Genomic DNA, 22,539 nt, shown 5'->3' with positions numbered 1-22,539 from the left:
GCGTCAAATGCCAGAGGTCACCGAAAATGTCAATCCGAGACATGAATAACTTTCATTGAAGAAACAGCCGGTGTCAGGACAGGGATGAAAGGTGGCAGGCAGGAAGGAACGCGAAGGGCGGTTCTAGGGTACGACCTCTGTAGGGGTGCGGCAAAGGCCGCAGGTCACGAGGGCCTCCGCACGTAGAGAGGGAACCGCGCCGAATCAATGCGCCGTCGGTGAACCAGTGTGACGCACCAAGTCAGGAGGACAGATATGACAGGGGATGTAAGTTGCAGTGACACAGTGTGATAAAAGCCCATAAATGCCTCTCGGCAATCGGTCCACTGCTACATCGCAAAGCAGCACATAAATGTCGGGGAATTTTTTCAACTCGCACAGTGAAAGAGATGTCTTGAGGCGTTTTTATCCCATTCATGTTGAGCGAGAAAGAAATGTCTGGAGATGGTTTTTAATGCCTGCAGTGGTACAGTGTGATAAGAGCCTACAGTGCCTCAGGGTTTCTTTAATTCATGAATGACACACAATGACGCAAAGGGGGACAGAAGGGTCTGGGGGTGTCCTTTATTCCGTGCAGTGGTACAGTGTGACAGAGGCCTAGAGTACCTCGGGTTTTCTTTGATCCATGAAGCCTAGAATGCCCTTTATTCCACGAATGACACACAAAGACAAAGGTCAGTCAGAAAGGTCTGGGAATGTTCTTTATTATGTGCAGTGAGAAAGCAATGCCTGGGGCGTTTTTAAATTCAGCCCCGGGATGCAGTGTACAAGAATGATCTAGGGATGTTCTCCAGTCCATGCGGTGATGCAGAGTGAAAGGGGGGGAAATGCGTGAAGAAATTATTTATGTATTCCCTCCACTGACACAGGTCGAAGGATAGAAACGGGTTGGCGTCTTTTATTCCTTGCAGTGTGTCGATGCAAGAGAAAGCCACAGACAGCTATTCTTTCAATGCAGCAATACATGAAAGGACTGTCCAGGCGTGGTTCGGATTCCATGCTGTAACATACATTTGATGTTCTTTATTCCACGATGTGACGTTGCAGTGTCTGGTAGAGTTCCTCATGCAGGTCAGTACCAGGAAGCGGAAACAGTCTTTATTTCAAGCAGTGATACAGTGAGACAGAAGGGCAGACTTGGGATGTTCTTCAATACATGTGCTGATGCACTCAGAGCACAGGGTGTCCTCCATATCTCCCAGTCATTAGTGAGAAAGGAAACTGTAAAGGGTGCTCTCTATTCTGGGCAGGGAGATGGGATTCTGTGCAGGGAGATGGAAAGGCATGGAGGGGGTTTTACTCCACACAGGGATACAGGCACAGAGACCTGTAAATAGTTTTTGTACTCCTAGTAGCCTCTACAGTCGCAAGGAGTAGGTCCCTTTAAGGCAGAGTTAATTAATGTTATTCAGAGTCGAATGCGCCTCTAAAACTCAGTGCTGTTAACTGCGACAGCGCAACCTCTAGTCAGAGCATATGGATTTCCATGTTAGGATATAGGCTGGAATGTCACCTCTGCAAAGGGACACCTACACGGAGCACAAATAAAAAAATCTGTTGAGAACATTTTGGAACCAGTCCAGATGTGCTGGGCTGGTCAGAGAGGGACAATAAATCTTCCGGCAGAAGGACCACCAGCCTTAACCATGGCTTCAATCTGTCCTGGGGGATTCAAAGGTCAATGGTGCACTGGCTGGTGACAGGTCAAGTAGCCCCAGAACCCCCTTGTTCTTGTCAAATAGAATGAGAAGGTTCTCTCACGCAAACCACATGGCTCAGCAACCCTAATATCAGTTGTGAAACAGCACATGGGTTCCTACGTCTAAAGTGGAGTGCCAAACTCTCCTCCCAGAATGTGGCTGGTGTAAGGAATTTGTACTGGTAGAAGTGTTTGACGCAGGCACTGGCTACTGTCTAAATAGTTTTACAGAGCACTATTGACAAAAATCTAGGATTCTCAGATCCCTGGAGCACAGGTTTTTATGAAGGATGCTGGTCTTCAATACACTGGGATATTTAATGCTTTAAAGACCACCTGGGACCTGAAGTTTTGCATTAAGTGATAAACTAAAAACATTTTATCATGAGGCACTGTTTCACCATTTAAAAGTACTGTAAAATAACAGGTGTATCTTCTAACTCACTAACGGTTGCTCAGTTTATTCATGAAAGGTCCAGGTGATACTAGCGGATTTGCACTCATCATCACAGAGGTCAGCTGCAGGCACATAACTTACCAAGACATTTTGGCAGCATACATTCTATCTAGATGTTGGGTGTTGAAATAAGGGGGGGGGGGGGGGGGAGACGGAAGATGGAGATAAACGGTACCTTGAGTGACAGTTTCTATTGTTATGACCTGTGTCCGCTTAACTGCAACGCCGACAACGTTATTGTAGAAAGCTAAGAGGCCGTCACAGCTTCGGAGAGAATGCAGGGTGTGCTCTTGGTTGACACAGGTTCCATGTGTTCCTGGTAAATCTTAAATGATGCTCCTACTAGTGGACTGTCTTCCAGATATGTGTAACAGCGTGGGCTTTCCGGACTCAACAGTGCTCTATGCAGGTCCCAAATCTGTAATCTGCAGTAGTTTATATTTTCTGGCGTTAGCATCTTTGAGAAACTGCCCGTTTGGCGTTGCAAGCCCCATTTAGAGACATTTGTTGATTAAAGACATTGAAACACCTTTGATGCCCTTTATTCATTGTAGTGATGCATGAAGAGATACACCAAGTTAGTGTTCTTATGGCAGCCATTTTGAAGGACAGAAACGTCTGTCGGTTCTTTTCAAATCACTTAGCGAAACAGGAAGGAATAAAAATCGTGGGGTGTTCTTTATGCCCTACAGTGAAACTGTGAGAAAGAAATGTCTGAAGAAGTTCTTTAATTCATGCAGTGAGAAAGAAAGGAGTGGGCATATTCTTGAATTCATTCAGTGATCCAGTGAGAAAGACATGTGGTATATTATTGAATTCATTCAGTGATACAGTGAAATAAATATGTAGGTATATTCCTTCATTTATGTAGCGATACAGCGAGAAAGGACAGTGTGGGTATATTCTTCAGTTCATGCAGTGATCTAGTGAAAAAGACAGTGGGTATTCTTCAATGCATGCAGAGATACAGTGAGAAATAAGTGTGGGCATATTCTTCCATTCCACCAGTGATACAGTGAGAAAGATTTGCCTCGTTGCAGCAATAAAGTGGGAAAGAACAGCCTGTAATAATCTCCAATTCATGTAGTAATACAGTGTGAAAGAAATGTCTGGTGATGTTCTTTAATCCTTGCAGTGATGCCAAAAAAACGCCTGAACATTCTTTATTCCGGATATATCGAGATAGAAAAACCAAATACTTGTCTATTTCACATGAAGTGTAGGTAAGAGAAAGCAAATAAGTAAATGGTTTAGAAAAATATATAAATTATAATAATAAAAGAATTACAAATAAGATGGCTGAGCACTTAAAAATCAACTTACTAAAAAGGTAAAATAGGCACTTAAAATAATTACACGTGTGATTGAAACTCCTGAGGAGTCACTCAGAGGCATTTGAATGAAAGACTTTTGGAAACGAATAAGAGAAGCCTGAAAATGTCATGAACTTCTGGATAAAATGGTGATTCTTCAGGTAAAGCAGTACTTGGCCGCTTCATGGACAGCTCTAGTGTTGGACACAGTTAATGCTGCCCGCAAATACTTTTTCATTAAATCAAAAAAGGAGGGGCAAAACCATGCGGTGTGATCGACAGACTCATCTTGATAGCCACAACGCCCTCATTTCGTTGTGGGTAAGCACTGCATGTTCCAAGAGCCTTCAAATGGAGTCATCAGAATGTACAGCAGTCCGACACTGAAGTACTTGATTTTGTATGCAGCCTCTAAACTGGAGTGTAGATACTCCTGGTTTATACAGATATAGCTATCCAGTCTTAGCATAAAAAGAATACTGTAAGTTAAAAGCTATTATCACGAGTATAAACAATCTTAGGAATATAGAGCTTGAAAAAGCCCAGTTAAGTGGATACATTAAAAAATAAGGAGAATCATAGACAGAACCTATAACTGAATTACCAGATCATAGGTATACAGGTAGCTTAAGTGTGCAAACAGTGCGTTTAGTCTAAAAACCATGAAAAAGTAAATGTCCAATTACATGCTAAAAGAGGGGCCGTGCAAAAAGATAAAATTTACCAAGCCATTACTATGCAGATAGCTTACTTGTGCAGACAGTGTTATGATCTAAAAACCATGAAAGAGTAATTGTCCAAAAGCATAGTATAAGAGCATCCATTATAGAGAGATAGCTATCAATTATGTAGTCCTAGTACTTCTGCATCTGCATTATGGCAGGCCTCGAAAAATCATAAAAATATTACAAGACCTGCAGGTCTAGTGACTTAAATATTCTACTCAACCTAATTGTAATGCTCTTGCCCCATAAACTGGTTTCAAATGATGCGATTGTGGGCAAATATTTGAATTCGTTAAGCAGCCATTTTCTTCATTATCACATCTGAGAGCACCTCAATATGTGCAAGTTCAGCATGTCTGCTGTACAAAAAAAAAAAAAAAAAAAACTCATGTTATATATATATATATATATATATGTATTAAATCTAGCCACATATAGGATACATGTGACCCCTGACTTTCCTCTTAATTCATTAACGGCATTGTCATCAGGGCGGGGGCACAAATGTTTCTCAAATCTGGTTTAAAATCTATCACTTTTATTAAATACATAACTAAAGCATGAAGTGGTAGCACACGGTCATTTGTATTCAGCAGATTTTACTTTGAAATGGCCACAAACTTTCCCATTGACATGCAGCTTTACTGATAAAACGATATAGTGTACAAAAAATAATGTTTAGTCCCTTCGCTGCTAGGCCTTTTCCCCCCCGTGTGCGAAGCCTTTTTTTGGGGGCTATTTGGGGTAGTTCGCGCTTAGGCCCCTGTAACTTTTTGACCATATAAGGTATCCATCAAGAAATTAGCCTAAAATACAGCTTTTTGGGGGGGGGGGGGGGGGGGGGGCTATAGATTAAAGCATGCGTTTTTTTCCCTGCAAATGGTATCATCAAAGGGGTTGAGGTGCTGAAATCACCATCTTTTCAGATTTCAGGGACAAGCAGGCTTTTGTCAGAAAACCAAACATTTTTGCACAGTTTTGGCATTTTTCTGGGACATAGCCTATTTTTGCTATTTTTTGTGCTTTCAACCTCCTTCCAGTTAATGGTAATAAAAATGGGTATGAAAGCAATGATGGATCCTGGAAAGCTATACATTTCTGAAAAGTAGACAGCATTTGGACTTCAGCAAGGGGTCATTAGTGTAGATGCTTCAAGGTTTTGTATAGAAACTAACAGTTGAAGATAGAAAAAACTGAAAATTAGTTTGAAAAAAAACAGCCATTTCTGCCAACGTTTTTACCTGTAACTTCTACTAAGTACGGCAGATGTTTGAAAGCAACATACCATTACATCCTCTGGACCCTTCTGGTTGTGGGGATATATAGGACTTGTAGGTTCACCAAGAACCCGACGAACCCAGAGCCAATAACTGAGCAGTGTCTTGCAATAGTTTTTAGGTCTCGCCTAGCGACGCAGCGCATGCGCTGCACGCTCCTGGCGAGATCTATTGTCGTCGGTTTGGCTTGCGAAGCGAGGGTGGAAGCTCCACCCACGCTTCTTACTAGCATGCTCGCCAAAACCGTGCTTTCTATTGGGACGGAAGCATGTTTGGTTCCCTCCATTTTCCTTCGGCGTGCCTGTCCGGACAGGGCATGTGCATGCGCCTGGACTCCTCTTTGCCGTGCCTCCACGCACCCGGACAAGAGATGTGCTCGCGTTTGCTGTGCAGGCACGGCGCTTCGGCGCGCTTTCACTTTTACAGCGTTTCAGCAGCGGGTGTAGGTCTGGTGGCCTCGTTTCCGGTCTGCCCCTGAAACAAACAGCATTGTTTTAAATGTAAGCATGCTATATTATCTTTTTTGTTAGTACATTACATAACGCCCTATATCGTCGCTGTTTAAAAATCTTTTATTTATATATATATATATATATATATATATATATATATATATATAGATAGAGAGAGAGAGAGAGAGTGTGTGTGTCTGTCTGTCTGTCTGTCTGTCTGTCTTTACGGCGTTTCAGCAGCAGGTGTAGGTTTGGCGGCCTAGTTTGTTTTTTGCATCGTCCAAACCTTTGGCTGTACATCCAAGCTCTGGTTCCAGATTACCAGGAGTGGTGGGCGTGCCTTAACTGTATATAGAGCGAGGGCCTCCTTGGCTGTCTGGATCAACTCCTTCCAGTCTAGTCTCCGCAAACACATTTGGGCCGCTTCGCTGCACGTCATTGGCTACTACCACCAGCCCCTCTCCCTTCAAGTCATGGGCTAATGCCACCCTCCTACAGCATGACTGGAGAGAAGAGTACTGCCGCAGACGAGTCGTGCACGACAGCTGCTGGGCTCGAACGCTGTGTGTAAACACATGCTACGGAAGCCGCCAGCTCCTTCTTTCATCATGCTCACAGAGTACCACTTCCTTTAGTGTTGCTTGTCCATAGCGCTGTCAGACGAGGGCAGGGCTTCCCAGGTACAGGTGTGTCAGTACACAACGGGGGACAACAGGAGCAGAGTCCGTCTGCGCTCAAAGCTGCCCTCATGGCTGGGTTTATTCGAGGCTATCTCATCTCACTGCCGCCAGTACACGTTACCGCGCAGTAGGGTATCTACGGTGCAGTGCTGCCCTCATGTACCAGTGCCCCAGACTGCCAGGGCATAATGTATGCATGAGGAGCTGCCAGTAGAGAAGGCTACTCGCAGGGCCTCTGTTGTGGAGAACGGCTTGCATGGCTGACTGCCCTGGCCTGCCAGTGCCAACCGAGTCTGCCAATGTGGAAGGCTGCCAGTATTCATGGGGGATCCTGCAGGACTTCAAGTGTGCATGGCTGTCTCTTCACGGGACTACCTGCTGCACTTCCAGTATACATGGTAGGCCTGCTTGCTGGGATTTCACAGACTGCTTGGCTGTCCCTACACAGCGCTACCTGCAAGGCTGCCAAAATGCAGGACTTCCATTAGTCAGGGTTTCACCCAGAAACACAGTCCAGAAATCCCAAGTGATGGTGAACAGAATCTTCCTGGTGAGTTACTTAAGGTAATCAAACAAGCATTTGCAATGCAATAGGTCTCGCTTTTACGCGAGTTGAAACTATTGGCATTGTAAATGACAATTACTTTTATGTATGTTTTAAAAAGCAAAAATAATAGGCCTCGTTTTGGTTTTTGAAACAAATAAAAACGCATTGTTATTTACAATGCCAGTAGCTTAAACTCGCGTAAATGCGAGACCTATTGCATTGCAAATGCTGGTTTATTGTGTACCGGGTATATAGCAATTCATTCGGAAAAATATAAACAGGGAAAAAAAAAGGTATGAAAGTCACCTATTTATTTCTGAAATGGGAACAAAATATAAAGTTTAGAAACAGTAGCTATTTGCACATCTCCGAAATTGTGGGTACCCATAGCAGCATGGGAATAATAGGTCATTTTTTCAAAGTGACATCTTTTTTACACATTGTCTTACATTTGGAAGGCAGAAATGCATTGAAAGTTACTGAATAACGGGATTTGTCCTTAGTTGGCCCTTGCCACTTTACTCAGGTTCCCTTGCAAACCTCAAAATATGTCCCCAAAAACATTTTCCTCACATTTTTGTGGTGGAAAGTTCTTGAATCTGTGTGGATCCACAAAATTACACCCACCCCGCATTCCCCAAAGTCTTCCGAGAACAATGGTACCTCACTTGTGTGGGTAGGTCTAGTGCCCGCAACGGGAAATGGCCCAAAACACTAATTGGACACACCACATATTCACAGTCAAAACGGACAAAGTGCCTAGCTGTAGATTTTGAACCCTAGCTCTGCCGGCACCTAGGGAAACCTAGCAAACCTATGCATTTTTGAAAAGTAGACACCCAGGGAATCCAGGATGGGGTGACTTGTCTGGCTCGCACCAGGTTCTGTTATCCAGAACCCCTTGCAAATCTCAAACTTTGTAAAAAAAAACTAAAAAAAAAAAACTCATTTTCCTCACATTTCTGTGGTGGAAAGTTCTGGAATCTGCGTGGCACAAATGTCCTACCCCACAGAATTCCCCTCAGTCTCCTGAGTAAAATGATACCTCACTTGTGTCGGTGTCAAATGCATAATTGGCTAAAAACATATTTATTTATTTTTTAAATGTAGCGCTTAGAATTTTCGGAGCTATATCCATAATCCCTATGTTTTGGGCTCTTCCCAGTCACAGGCCTTTGGCCCACCCACACAAGTGAGGTATCATTTTACTCGGTAGACCAAAACGCTGGGTGGTAGGACATTAGCGCCGGCACGGTCATCCCACGAAAATATGCAAGGATAAAGTGATTTTTTCTGCTAAATTTGAGGTTTGCAGGGGATTCTGGGTAGGGAAACGTTTGGAGATCCACGCAAGCCATACCTCATTGGACTCCCCTGGGTGTCTAATTTTCAGAAATGTGTGAGTTGGGTAGGTTTCCCCTAGATGGCGGCGAGCCCGGGGCCAAACAAACGGGTCCCCCCCCCACCCCAGGTAGTTTTGTTATAGGCAATTTTGAAGTCTCCGCAGTACTTTTTGGGCCATTTCCTGTTGCAGCCACTATGCCTACCCACACAAGTGAGGTACCATTTTTAATCGGGAGACCTGGGGGAACGCTGGGTGGTAGGAAATTTGTCTGCCCAGTGATGCTACAACTTTCCCACACATAAATGTGTGAAAATTTTGATTTTTTTCCAGCTAAATTTGAGGTTTGCAGGGGTTTCTGGGTACGGAAACGTTGGGGGATCCACGCAAGCCATACCTTGCTGGACTCCCCCGGGTGTCTAGTTTTCAGAAATGTCTGAGTTTGGTAGTTTTCCAAGATGGCCGCCGAGCCCAGGGCTAATAACCCAGGAGACCCCCCTTGCAAAACCAGGTTGTTTTGTGATAGTTAATTTTGATGTTGCTTCAATAGGTTTTGGGCCCTTGCCTGTCTTGGGTATTTAACCCACCCACACTAGTGAGGTACCATTTTTATCGGGAGATCTGGGGGAACGGTGGGTGGTAGTAAATTTGTGGATACCAGAACATTCCACCACAGAAATGTGAGGAAAATGTGTTTTTTTTGACAAATTTTTAGGCTTGCAAGGGATTCTGTGTAAAGTGGCAAGGGCCAACTAAGGACAAATCCCGTTATTCAGTAGATGTAAACCATGACGGTGGTTCCCAAACCATCCATGGAACGTAATATTCAGGCCCATATGCGTGGCAAGAGTTGGCAGAATGAATCAGGCAATCCGGGGCACAGCGTAATTTATACGACTGGAGACGATCTGATCGACGTCCTTACTCCATCGCGATAGCAGCCCTATGCCACGCACACAGGCCTGAATATTACGTTCCATGGATGATCTGGGCACCACCGTCATGGTTTATATATACTGAATAACGGGATTTGTCCTTAGTTGGCTCTTGCCACTTTACAGGCATTGGTGTAACCAGGTTTTGGACTCCAATGGAGCATTGCAAGATTGAGGAGGGTCACTTCACCTGTCCCCTTGTCCTGAGGAAGATCCGCATGGCTGAGGTATTAAAGTCCTTCGGTTGCCCATAAGCTGGATCGAAACGTCAAAGCTATCCCCCACCTCACCTGGACCAATTTCTCCTTTCCCATTACCCCTGTTTACAGCCTTAAGGAAACTCTCCTTACAACTTTAGAAAATATAATTCAAATTAATATTTTCATGTGGTCAGGTTGCATCTAACTTTTTAATGGATATCAGTTCTGTACAGTCTTGTAAATATATGCCCTTTACTTTTCTACACACTTTGAGCTCTCTTAACTCCTTTATATACACTTGAGCACTCTTTCTTACACGTTCCCTAGAACACTCTCCTACCTTCTGGACCCTCTAGTGATTGTTCCTTTAAATGACTAAATAAATATATTGTAATACTACCTAGTGGATTTTCTACACATTAGTTTGTTTGAATTATTTTCACGATTTACAGACGTTTGTGAGCTGATTAATGTAAGCTCAAATAAATTGATAATTCTGCTAATCTACCTCTTCCTTGAATAACTGGTCCAGGACCATTGTTTCTTTATAATTCCTGCAACATTCAGCACATCATGTGTGCTTTCACTTTCTGAGCAGCCCATGACAATGGCGGCAGCTTCTTTCACATTTACAAAAGTTTGATCTATTGGCATTGTAAATGACAATGCCTTTTATTTGTGTGTTAATTACCAAAACAGATAAATAAAAGGCATTGTCATTTACAATGTCAATAGCTTAAACTCTCGCAAACGTGAGACCTATTGCACTGCAAATACTTGCTTGGTTAAGCCTACCAGACAGTGAAAGCTGTCTGGTTGCAAAAGACATATTGTGGGCTTACTAAATACATACATAGACTTTCAGCCCACCCATTGCTTACCGTTGGTTGACTTTGGGGTCACCCTCTTTCGCACCCTTCTTATTCAATGGCTGTTCGGGTCCCAGCTTGTCAATTTTGTGTTTGTTTCTCTCATGGAGCATAGCCTCTTTACCATCTCTCCTTAGGGGGTTGGCTGCTATGCTTCCACTTCTCACTATTTCCTTTAAGTACTCCAGGGGAGTGCATGTGTTTTCCAGCTGTCTCTCTCATGTGCTTTTCTTTCTGCCCCTCCATATTGCTCTCTCATCCATGTGCTTATCTCCACCCGCCCGTCTGCACTCATGTTGCACTCTTGCCTGTGCCGCCTCCCCGTGCCCCACATTGCCCTTCTTTCTCCCTTGGTGTTACTTCTCCATGCTGCAGCCTGGCTTCCCCCACACACCCTCGCAACACCTGCTCCCTCAACCAGGTTATTAATTTAATATTTTTTCAAAAGCGCTTTCAAGCTAAATTTTTAAAAAAACACTTTCACTATATTTTTTTGCATTTACCGATCCATCTTGAATAAGTAAATAAAAAAAAGTAATAAATGCCTATGCGGTTACAAAATTATGGGACGGGGATCATCATGGTCATTATTTTATTTATTTATTTATCCAGCTGCATGAGCCTGCAGCAGTAGGACTGCTTGAGATTTCAGGGGCACATATTGTAATGTTGAAGAGTCTTAAATGACTGTCATTTTCGGTGTTTGTTTCTCCTCAGACAGTAGCACAGATGGGAGGGGGGCAGTTATGAGGCAGGTATTGCACTCTTAGCATTCCCCATTCTTTCATTAACTTTAGACTTTAGAGTGCAGTTTTGTGTTTGGGAGCAGTATGGGAAGCCCCAGACTGTACTAATCTACATGGATTTTTAGGTTTGGCTTCACAGTGCAACTACCGCCTGACAAAGTGAACAACAAAAGAGAGCTTTCAGAGTACTACTGAGAGAGGGGCTTCGACTCCACCTACATGTTGGTAACCCAGAGTACAGAATTGGATTGGGCTGAATTTGTGATTTTTCACTGGAAAGACTGATTGCATTGTACATTTTGGCTTGAGGTAAAGTTAATTCAGCAGGACTGAGTTGATGATGATGGAAAGCCACTGATTATGACCATCGGCCTGATCGGTTTACTATGAAATGGTATAATAAAAGGCACTATGTCTGATGTATTTACTGTGAAATACATAAATTAAAGTCAAAATGCATTTTAGTGTGAATTAGTATTACTCTATATTGACGCCTATAGATAGGTTTGTTTTACATAGAATCTCACAGATTACTGCAGTAGGCAATGGTTCTGGTGTTGGTTACCCTGCAAAACAAAAGGTGGATATAGCAGGTTTGTTTTGTGATAATCCTGGTTAGGCTCTCTTAGGAGAGATAGTACTATTCCTTAACTAACTAATTTTGTATACCTTTCTAATTTTATGATTGTGTATTTGCAAGCTGCCTTGTGGAAAAGCTTACACTCAAAACTATAGGCCTGTGTTGGTTATGGTGACAAACTGTAGGCCTGATTGGTGCACTGGGAAATGCTATGTCTGATGCCATAGGTCTGCCTGCGTGTGATGAAATGTTGGGACAAATACAGTTGTTGTAGCTTATTGTGAAAAGCATTAGTTAAAGCAAGTTTGCCTTTAACAGCTGTGTTACAGGCTATAGACATATTTTGTTACATGTATTCTCATAGACTACCATAGTAGGCAAGGGTTTTGGTATCGGCCATTCACTCTGACAAACTAGGGTTTTCACTGTGATGATTCTTCTTATTCCCTGTTGACAGGGGTTGTATACTGTTTTTGAAAGTTTTATTGTTTCTACATATTTGTAGTTATAAGTATATACATGAGGGTTGCCAGATATTGTGAACTTGAACAGGCTGGTGTTGGGTAAGGAGTAAATCGAATGGTAACGGCTCCATCAGTTAATTCTGAAAGGTCAAAGCATACTTCATAGGTTTGATCTGTTTGTAATGAAACATTGGGACAAAGCCAGTAGACCTGACCTGTGTTGTATATAGTGTCAATTCACTAGTAAAGGCTAGAGGCCTGATCGGTTCACAGGGAAAAGTTATCAGATTCCTTAGGTATAATCTGTTTAAAATAAAAACCAATGTCAAAGAAGTAGATCTTACTTACTGTGAAAAGGATGTGTTTAAGCTAATAGGCTTTTAAGGCTGGATTGTTAATACACTGTGCTTAAGCCTGTAGGTAGGTACTTTGTTACATGGAATCTCCCAGATTACAGTAGTCGGGAAGGGTTTTGGTGACAAACCCAAACAAACCATGGAGATAGACAATCTGACTATGGTAATCCTTACTAGGCTCTATTGAATGAGGTTTCTTATTGATTTGACAACTATATTTTGTTCATATTTCTAATTGTATTATAATATACTGGATGGTTACCTTGTGGGAAGACTTATGAGCAACACGGTAGGTCTGAGTTGGTTCTGGGGGCAAGCCAGAGATAAAGGTTAATCGGCCTGATTGTTTAGAATTAAGTTATGATAAAGGCAGTAGGCCTGACATATTGGTTGTGAAAAGCTTATATTAAAAGGCATTTAAGGGTGGCTTGTTATTATACTGTTTCAACTGCAAAAGATAAGTATTTTGTTAGTGGAAGCTCACAGATTACCATAGTAGGCTAGGGTTTTGGCGTTGGTTACCCCTTCTTATAAACTGTGGGTCTAAAGGACTTTCACAATATGGGTTAGGCCCTCTCAGGAGAGAGGGTATTTTACTTTTTGCCAGCTGTAATTGTATATACTATGTAATGTTATGACTGTATGCCTGATGGTTGCCTTGTCAGAAAGCCTAAGCTCAGTAAATGAGGCCTCAGTAGGTTATGGTAAGAAGCCTATAACACCAGAGGCCTGATAGGTTCACTAGGCAGGAAAAAAATATTCCCAGTGTCATAGGTAAGATCAGTTCATTATGAAATTATGATAAATGTAATAGAACTGACACAGATTATGTAAAGCATTTGTTAAAAGCAGTAGGCTTTTAAGGGTGGATTGTATTTTCTGCCATTTGTCTGTCCAAGAATAATTCACGCTCTGCTTCCATACATGACAGTGTACTTCATAGGGGAATGGTTTAGTTAAAAAAAATCACTGGCTTGCTTTCCCTATAAATGATGCAATTTTCAGAACACAGTTGTACATTCACCTGAATAGGAGTATGCGTCCATGTCAGGGCTGGTTGGCCAGTCTTGTAGCTTTCAATCTTCTCCTTTTATAGTTACCCTTTAATTTCTTTGCTTCTCCTCTTTTTATTTTAATGTTTCTTAAAAGCATAGCACAGCTGTCCAGGCAGTGGTGAAACATTGATTGTTTGCTGCTCATTTATCTGCATCCCTTGTGGCCACTTCCTCTAAACCAGGAATGCTGCTGTCCATAGTGCATCATCGGTTTACCATGCTAAGATGGCTGGTTCTAAATGGGGCAGCCATGCTGGAACTGTAAAACAACAGACTATTTACACTCCCTCTGCAAGACAGACCCCTGCTATTTTTCCTCCATTAGTGCAAGCATATGCCCACTGCGTTTAGACCGCTGCATAATTTTTTTTCTACCACATTCCTTTACTTTATCTTGCATACTTTGCTCAGTTTGTGTGTGTTTTAGAGAGGTTGTGTCAGTGGGTGAATGTAAAAATTAGTCAATAGATCAATGTATGGGCGAAAAGAGGAGGACGGCTTGAGCGCATAAACAAAACCAAGGACACACAAGGCACTTTCATTCGTAGGCTAGGCCTGATGGCATTACCAATGTTTGTTTCCATTACGGTAAAACAGTAGAAATAAATAAATATTTAAAAAAAACACTGCATGGTGTGCTCCCCAGTGAGATAGAAAAGATGGAGGCATGAAAATGCCAGAGCGGTTGCTAATTTATCAAGTGTCCAGTGAATCAAAACGGAGGGGGCCTTCATTCCATGTGATAAATAATAATGCAGCGAGATCGAGGGGTGAAGGTGCCTGACTAACTCCGGTCCAGGTGTCGAAGACACATATTACATTATCGACTAAATGCTCGAGGGAGACAGCAGGGAAGGACGTGCTAGAGCGCACAGCCTCCCGTCCCCCTCCTAGTATCCGGTTCTGCGCAGGCCTTCGATAACCTCTGCCTTCCCGACCCTCCTCTCTCCCCCAGTGCGGAGTTATTAATGTCGTAGAATTCCATGTAATGCTCCCTTGCTATTTATATACCGTATCTGCAGAGCAGGATCGCTAGCCCGGCCCCCACCCCAGTCCGAGAGTGACAAGCACGGATGGAGGCCTTGCCCCTAACAGGACGTCTCCGGCGCGAGACGTCAGGGGAAACCACACTCTCGCATAGCGATCAGCCCCAAGGACATCTGAGAGACATTCACGAATGGAGCAGGCATCCTCCCGCGACAGGGGCGCAGCTCTAGGGCAGAGGGATGGAGTCCAGACCTGCACAGCTGCCGGTACTGGAACACACACGCCGCTGTACTAGTGTGAACCGGAACCGATGCACCGCCTGTTATTTTAAAATGTGACCCTTGCACACCTCTGTCACCCCCGAGCCGAGGTCCTGACCTGCCAAGACCTGCTACTGCAGTACTGGGAGCCCCACACGGATCTGTTAATGTAACTCTGGTGATCCAGGTCACCCCCTGCTAGACCACTACTGAGACTAGAACATCAGCTGTGACATGGGTGTTCGTCTCAGGTCTCATTCCTTACACTACTACAGGGACTCTAGTAACACATCTCGGCCAATGGGCCCCAATCCTGCCCTGTTGGACAAGCACTGGGGCTCACACAGCGCTCTGCCGATGCACTTCTTACCCGTTCACAGCAATCCTCGATTGCCAGGAGCGAGGCGCCCAACAGCCCTCTTCTAATATCCAACCATCGTGTACTGAAGCAAACCTTCCTGGAGAAGTCCTAACATACCCCTGTCCTTGTCCACTGCTATTCCAGTACTGGGCCCGCATACAGCTCAGTGAGTGTACCTTAACCCTGGCCAGCAACACTGCCCGACATGCTAATGAGGGAGCATACAGAGCCCTCACAAAGCAGTTTAAGTGCAAAATGTAATAACATTGTCTAGACACGGTCGGACGGGACTGCAAGGGATTGGTGATTGAGAGCGAGAGGGAAGGCCTATATGGGTGGTGTTTCAGACTCAAGCTTGAGGACCGGACTTATGCTCTTCTAGTCTTTTGTCCCTGATCAAACCATGAAACAGCAACCAAGTGGGTCTAAGAGAAAAGAATAGATACAGTGACACATGCAGATGCCTTACCATCTTTGGAGCTATCTGCACATCCAGTGAAAACCACACTGAACATGGAGGAGAGAGAGAATACCCAAAGAGGAAGGGTGTCACCTATGAGCGGTCCAATCTTCCATCAATCTGGTAACTTCACATGAGCAATCCACTGGTATAGCCATTATGCGATTAACCACTGTGATTGCGGTTAGGAGTCGATCTAAGAGCGGCAGGTAACATGAACCTTTACAACCGGCCCTAATAGATGCTCTGAAAGGTCCATCGCGAAGCAACAGAAGAGTAACCCTTTTAAGATGAGCTGCAGTCTACGTCCAAGGAGTCCACTCGGTGGTGGTAGGGAGCAACCCTTAGGAACAGATGTTATTCAGGAAGCCCATACAAGGGAGCATTGTTCAATCAGTCTAAAAGAACGGATATTATACAACAGCCACTTATTAATGTTGCATAGGACCAACAAATCAGTGCTGAACATCCTAGCTGTCTGCCCTGAACCTGAAAAGCAGAGACAAGTCCATAAAATACTTATGAACTAATTTTAACAGGCCTAAAATGATACAAGTTCACCGTACGAAGGGCTGTCACATTATCTTTCCCTTGGCTGGAGTCATAGAGAGGGTCACATGTTGTAATGTACATTATTCAAGAATGTAAATGTTATTGACAATGTAACGAACTACACCTTCATGTTCATCTACCCATCACCAAAAAACAGTAAATGCTTGAAGAAAAACAAATAGAAAAGCCTAAACTGAACAAATAATGCAAGCATCTAAAAACTGCCATGCGGGAATGGGGTTGCTGCTTCAGGAAGCTATATACAGCTGTTTTTCTTTATGGTTAGAATGCAGCAAGTTAATCTCTAGGCTTACATATTCTGTCAGAAGCACTGATACACAATACATTACAGACAGCGTGCCATACTACAGGTACAGTTTAATGTGCAGTTTTGCAAGAGGTTTGACATGTTTGTCCTCTGAAGCAGCACCCCGACTGTGCAAGCGCTTCACAAACATAACAAAGAACTGGTTAATATTACAAGCAGAAACGTGAAAAGATTACGTTATTTTACATATTTTAAGTAACTTGCATCTTTTTCACATATCAGGGATAGTTGTACATAAGTTGCAATTTGAACATATGGTCATTTCAGTCTCCTTCCTAACAACGGCACTGGTGACCATAATGCGTATGGCAAGAAGGAATGCACAGTCTAAATTCAGGGTCTCCTGAGAGTGCTGGAGAGCACTTATGGTGAATGAAGAAGTAGATTCCTCCCCCCTGTCTCAATGACAGAATCCAAAAGGGAGGCATTTAAGGTAGTGAGGGACCTGATCCAGAGGTGGGGGGGTGGGGGGCAGGGTCGGAGCTTCCCTACTTACAATAAGTAGGTGACCTACCATATTAGCTGTGCCACTCTTGACTGCTCCAGGTTAGGCAGGGAAGAGGGGTTAGGAGAGGACCCCATGTGTAGTTGACGTGGAACTCCATCCAGTGTGCAGAACCAGTAATTAAATATCAGACTGCTGACACGGCATGGCATCTGTGCACACAGGCAGGTACACCCTTAGCAGAGGATGTGCGTAGGTAACAGGTTATAAGAAAGTGGGGTCAGTAAAGGGTTGCCAGCAAGGCTCTGGAAAGCCTGCACACCAGTCTTGTATTTCTCATAGCAAGCTGTGTTGTTTCTGACCCCTCCCTGGAACCCATAAGCACATACAACAACCATGCCTGTGTGGTAAGGCCTCTCTGTGATATGTAATAAGACCAGAGTGAGTCTCTGCTGTCTGAGGCAGCCTGACAGAGAAGGAACGAGTGCAGGAAACTCCAGGGAAGACTCACTAGATGATACCCCAGAGGACAGTGCTCTGGACACAAGCTATGAGTCCCCAGATGAAATTTCCCCTAGACTGTCACCCACAGTAACCCCAAGATTGTTCTCTGGTGTGTACCAGAGACTGTCTTCTCCACGCATCTCTATACTACCCGATGTCACCTGTCCCATGCATCACAACTTCCAAGTAGGCCACATTTCACTCAGACCCTGAAACTTGAACTAGAGCTCCACAAGGGTAAGAAAGAGCAGGATAGTTATGAAGAATAGCCCTTCAGGAAAAAGGGAGGCAAATAAAAAGACAAGATGAGTGGGCCCAGGAAGAGAGAAAGAATGAGCAAGAGAGGCAGGAAAAGAGACTGGTCTCTGGAGAAGGAGCGGGAAACCCTGAAGAGAAGCACAGGTTAGAAGCTGATAAAGGGCTACCTCTGGGAAAGACTATTCCCCCTCAAAATTCCAGGAATCCACCATTAAGGCACCAAAGAAGCCGATAAACATTTAGGCACTGACATTCTAGTGTGGTTCCATAGTTTTGAGATTGCACGTATGGCACAAAATCGTACTCATACGTCCAAGGTAATCCTCTACTGAAGCTACACTCTTGAGAGGACGGAGACCACTAGAAAGATGCCAACCTGACGTGATTGATTGCACGAAGGATGCTCCAATTAGACTCTTTGGGCCGAAGCCACCCCAGTATTTACAGAGGTTCCACAAATACAAGAAGACTGATAAAATTCTATTTGAGAATTGCGTCCATGACATAGGGGGAGAATGGAACGAGTGAGTTAGAAGGACGAAAGCAAAGGATTAGCAGTTTCTAAAACAGGTAACATTTGCAGCAAGACTCAGGGAAGAATGCTCTATCTAACCCACTTACAGTACTTAACTGACATTCATGGGAAGGATCCATGACATTCTGGGTTTTCATATTTTTTGCTCGCATAGTAAACTGCTAAATTGGTAATCTCAAACATGTCATGTTTGCGCATCACATGAAGCACACCAAAGGTAATGGGAGGAATGCTTACAATTTGTCAAACCACTGGCAATCGCTCGGGGCAGCATCTCAAAACATCATTTTTTTGCTCACCATGCCACGTCGGTCTGGTCCCAGTCATATGCAAATCAGTCGTGACTTGTTCCACATGGGAACATGCCAGTCGGAACTGCCAAGAGAGGGCCTGGCCGCTGGTTATTCAGAACACCAAACGCAGAAAGCAAATTGATTTTGGGTCACATGGCAAACCACTACTAAAGTCTTATGTGGCTATGCATATCCAAAATGCACACAGCAGACAAGCCAGAATAAAAAGAGTCAGCAAATGACTGAATAAAAAAAAACTGAACCAAACATTTTGCTGACTAGAGCTTAAGAATATCACGCATAGGTGGATACTTTTTTACTATACTAATCCAGCGGTCTAGTTTTCACTGTCTTCGGGTTTGATCAATTATTCTGCTTGAAGGCAATCCCCAATTAAAAACATCCGACCCAACAAAAGGAAGGTACACAACGGTGCGTTCCAGCAGCTTAAAAGCACGTTTCTGAGTGCGTGTAACTCTTTTGCAGCTCCTGGCAGTCAGCACCGAGGATCATTTAACATACACAAAGTGATAACTGGAGGTGAACATGTACACTAATGCTTCAGCGTAAGCACCGGTGTAGCTTTCAGTGCACACATGTAAAAGTTACACTGCACAGAAATACGTGGATTTGCGTAGGTATGTTCACAAAAACCATAAATACAAAATGCTGGGACATCACTGTCGGTGAAGGGAGCTACCTACACAATGTCCTGCCAAACTGAAGCATCAATCATATGGTAACACTGCAGTATGAATATCCCACCTTCCCATACTACCCATTACTGCAAACTCTTTCCTCGCGAAACGCACATGTATGATACAATGGGGGTTGCAGTGATCTTGAGCAAACTACCATCTGAGAAGTATTAACTGTTTGCCCTTTTTGTCAAGTCCTTCACTGTCAGGCGGGATCTGTTGACAGCATGTTGAGACTGGAACTTACATGCTGACAGACAACATGTGGGCAATGGCATCAGCATCCTCTTCCCATAAACTCCGCCTTCACAACGTAACAAATATTCATCTACCGTAGCCACTTCATGTCCTTGATTCATACTCTTGTAAACCCTGAATGCAACCTACCAGGAGTAATGAATGGCACCTAGCTGAGCCTTCTGATTTCCCAAACCAAATCCACAACTCCATATATGGTGCTAAATCTCGTTTGTATCCGCGAATGCATACTTGTTCATTTTTTACAACGTGCTCGAGTTGATCTTTGACAAGCAAAGAGCAAAACAGATGCACACCTAGGACCGTGAGTGTGGTACTGGGATGTTAGTAAAATCGGACTGCGATCTATTTAAAAAAAACATCACCACCATGTAGGTGCTGCATCCAAACTGCCTGCTTCGGTGATTTGGCTCTACCTGCTCTTGAAGGATGCCCCCTTCATTTCCTTCTTCTGTGAATCTTGTATCGCAATGGTACTACTTGGACTGCCCTGAAGCCCATTTCCAAACGGGGGATACGCCAAGTAGCCCCCAAGCCTGTGACGTAAAATAAAAAGATGACTCCCTCTGCAAAAACGTAAAGACCCTTCCGAGTCGGGCTCGAGGGGGGGGGGGGGGGTAGGGGCTTTTAGGGTTGGAGGCCCCTGTCTCAAGCTTCTCCAGTGGGTAGAGAAAGAATGAATGGTTTAACCAGAGTGAGTTGAGTACTCTGGTGGCTCAACCCTAGAGATCAGAGTAGTAATTCGTCTCTAGGATGAGTAAGAAGCCCTATAGCCACCACTTGAAAACAGGGGTGTATAGTTTGAAGGGGGGGGGGGGGGCATGCAATACTTTTCCGCGGGTAACTGTTGTATGGTCTTCCTTGAACGAGGTGGGATGACGGCTACTGGGCTTTAGCCATGCTCTAACAGCTGCCATTGCGCCTTACCTAGTGGACCTTCTTGCACCAGCACCGCTCTATGAGAAGGTATGTGCTAAGACGCGATGCGGTCTACAAAAGCAGGTCTCTTAACCTTGCACTTCTCAAGGTTCTTACCTTGGGGTCTTTCTCATAGTAGTACTGCTGGGTGCGGATCCACCTCCCTACCAGGTGATCGCGCACAGTGTGGGCTAGGGCGAAGTAATAGTCGCGGGGGGTGGCTACATTGCGGTCCTTCACCAAGGTGAAATGCAGGTGCCGATTGAAGTTCTTCTTCAGGTCTGTCACGTTCTCCACACCTGCCAGGCCGCGCACGCTGATTTGCTTGCGCTTCTCTTGGTCAGTCAGAGGCCGCGACATGGTGCTGGAGGGTGGAGGACACGGAGGCAGAGGAAAACCGACTGCGGCGGAGGCGCTAAAAGCTGACAACCGAGACAGGGAGAGAAGGGGGTCTAAAGAATACCACCGGCCAGCAAGCCTTGTCCAATTACAGCACAGGCTGCTGCAGGGCAGGAAACACTAGCCAATAGGCACTAAGCCCCGCCTACAACCACTCAGGTCAGACAGCCCTGCGAGCAGCAAGTGCAGACAGATAGACGTTCCCTGCACCAATCATGGTCTAGCATTAACGTAGGATTCCCTGACCAATGACAGCCCTGGTGAGCCCCACTGAAGACCAATGGAGGCTTTGCACGGAAAAAAGTCAGGATATCCACAACAAAATACACATACATCGACGATCAGCACGACAATACAGCTGGCCATTTCTGGCTGCTCACATATCTGCTGCTTCCAGACTGGGAAGCAATAATCAAGAACAGTCGTGGTTTAGTGATATCGGCAAATACTCGCAGTAAAGCGCTACGACGCCTCGCCTGGGGTAGTAAGCGCTGTATACATCCAATTACAATTCAATAGAGGTAGCCCCCGCACTAAAGCACACGCGCACTCTTGTCCGACAGAAATCATTTCTTCAGTCCATGCACACTTCTAGCCAGTTTTCACTTTCTCCAACGCTTCACTATCAAAACAATGCCGTTTCCGAATTTTTTTGCTGCTGTCGCTATTAAATAAAGTCGCTTGGGCAAAAGGGAAGTTTTTACAATTTAACCGCGTATTGCTCATTTTCTACAAAGAAGGCCATTAATCTCACTAAAACGTAATAGGCATAGCTGTGACCAGCCCAGGGTGACAGAAAATTAAATATGCCATTTAACAACCTCTACGGATCTTCTTAAGGTTAGGTAAACAGAAAAATATTCCCGGACTACAAGTGTTCATTCAGCTGAGGACCACGCCTTCAGGTCGCTTACATCGTGGAATCAGTAGTGCGCAAGCGCAGGCGGTCACGGTTTTATGCTGTCAGTTGCGTAAAGTCCCTGTCCAATGCCAGCCAATCCGCTTTCAGCGTTCAATTATTATGCAGAACCAAACGACCCCTCAAGGTCGTTCTAGTTCCGATTCCGAATCTGTTTAAACGCCATCCCTAGGTTTTAAGAAGATATATAACCCAATTGTACGCGAAAAATAAGAATTGTGTAGGTTGTCTTCAGAAAAAGAGACTAATTGGTTTTTTTTAAAACTACAAAACGCCCGCACGGCACATATTTCCGTTAAAAAGAAGTCTATTAAAAAATATCCTTTTTGGCAAATGTATCGGTTTCCCTGGGGGCAGTTGTTTGTCTTCCATATATACTACCATTGAAAACGAACGGCGTGACGAGCAGTTTGGTTGAGTAGGGAACTTTTCAGAATGCAGGAAGGTTTCCAGACAATGTTGTGGTGGTCAGTGTTTTCTTCCATTAAAGGGCCAACAATGGCTATTTCTCTGCAGGCAAAGCTATCACAAGTAAGAGGAGGGAACTGGTATTCTTTTAGTGGTGCGCTTTTTTTCTCTCTATTTTGCAAGTATATATTATATTTGGTCATACGAAAAAAGTAAAATATAGTGACATCTAATTACAATACGGTCAATGAGGAACATT

General features: G+C 44.1%; 1 protein-coding gene across 1 annotated transcript in view; it reads right to left on the bottom strand.

The window, feature by feature from the left end:
• The window catches only part of PYGM (glycogen phosphorylase, muscle associated), a 124,914-nt gene extending 103,830 nt beyond the window's left edge, over positions 1 to 21,084 (bottom strand). The window contains exon 1 of the mRNA XM_085625937.1: positions 20,672 to 21,084. Coding sequence (XP_085482063.1) covers positions 20,672 to 20,914 — 243 coding nt within the window. The 5' untranslated portion in view covers positions 20,915 to 21,084. The remainder of the gene's footprint in view (positions 1 to 20,671) is intronic.
• Positions 21,085 to 22,539: the final 1,455 nt, after the last annotated feature.

Source organism: Triturus cristatus, chromosome 9 (assembly GCF_964204655.1).
Source record: "Triturus cristatus chromosome 9, aTriCri1.1, whole genome shotgun sequence".
Lineage (NCBI taxonomy): Eukaryota > Metazoa > Chordata > Amphibia > Caudata > Salamandridae > Triturus > Triturus cristatus.
The sequence above is the reverse complement of the archived record's forward strand: the minus strand, read 5'-3'. Positions and strand labels throughout refer to the sequence as shown.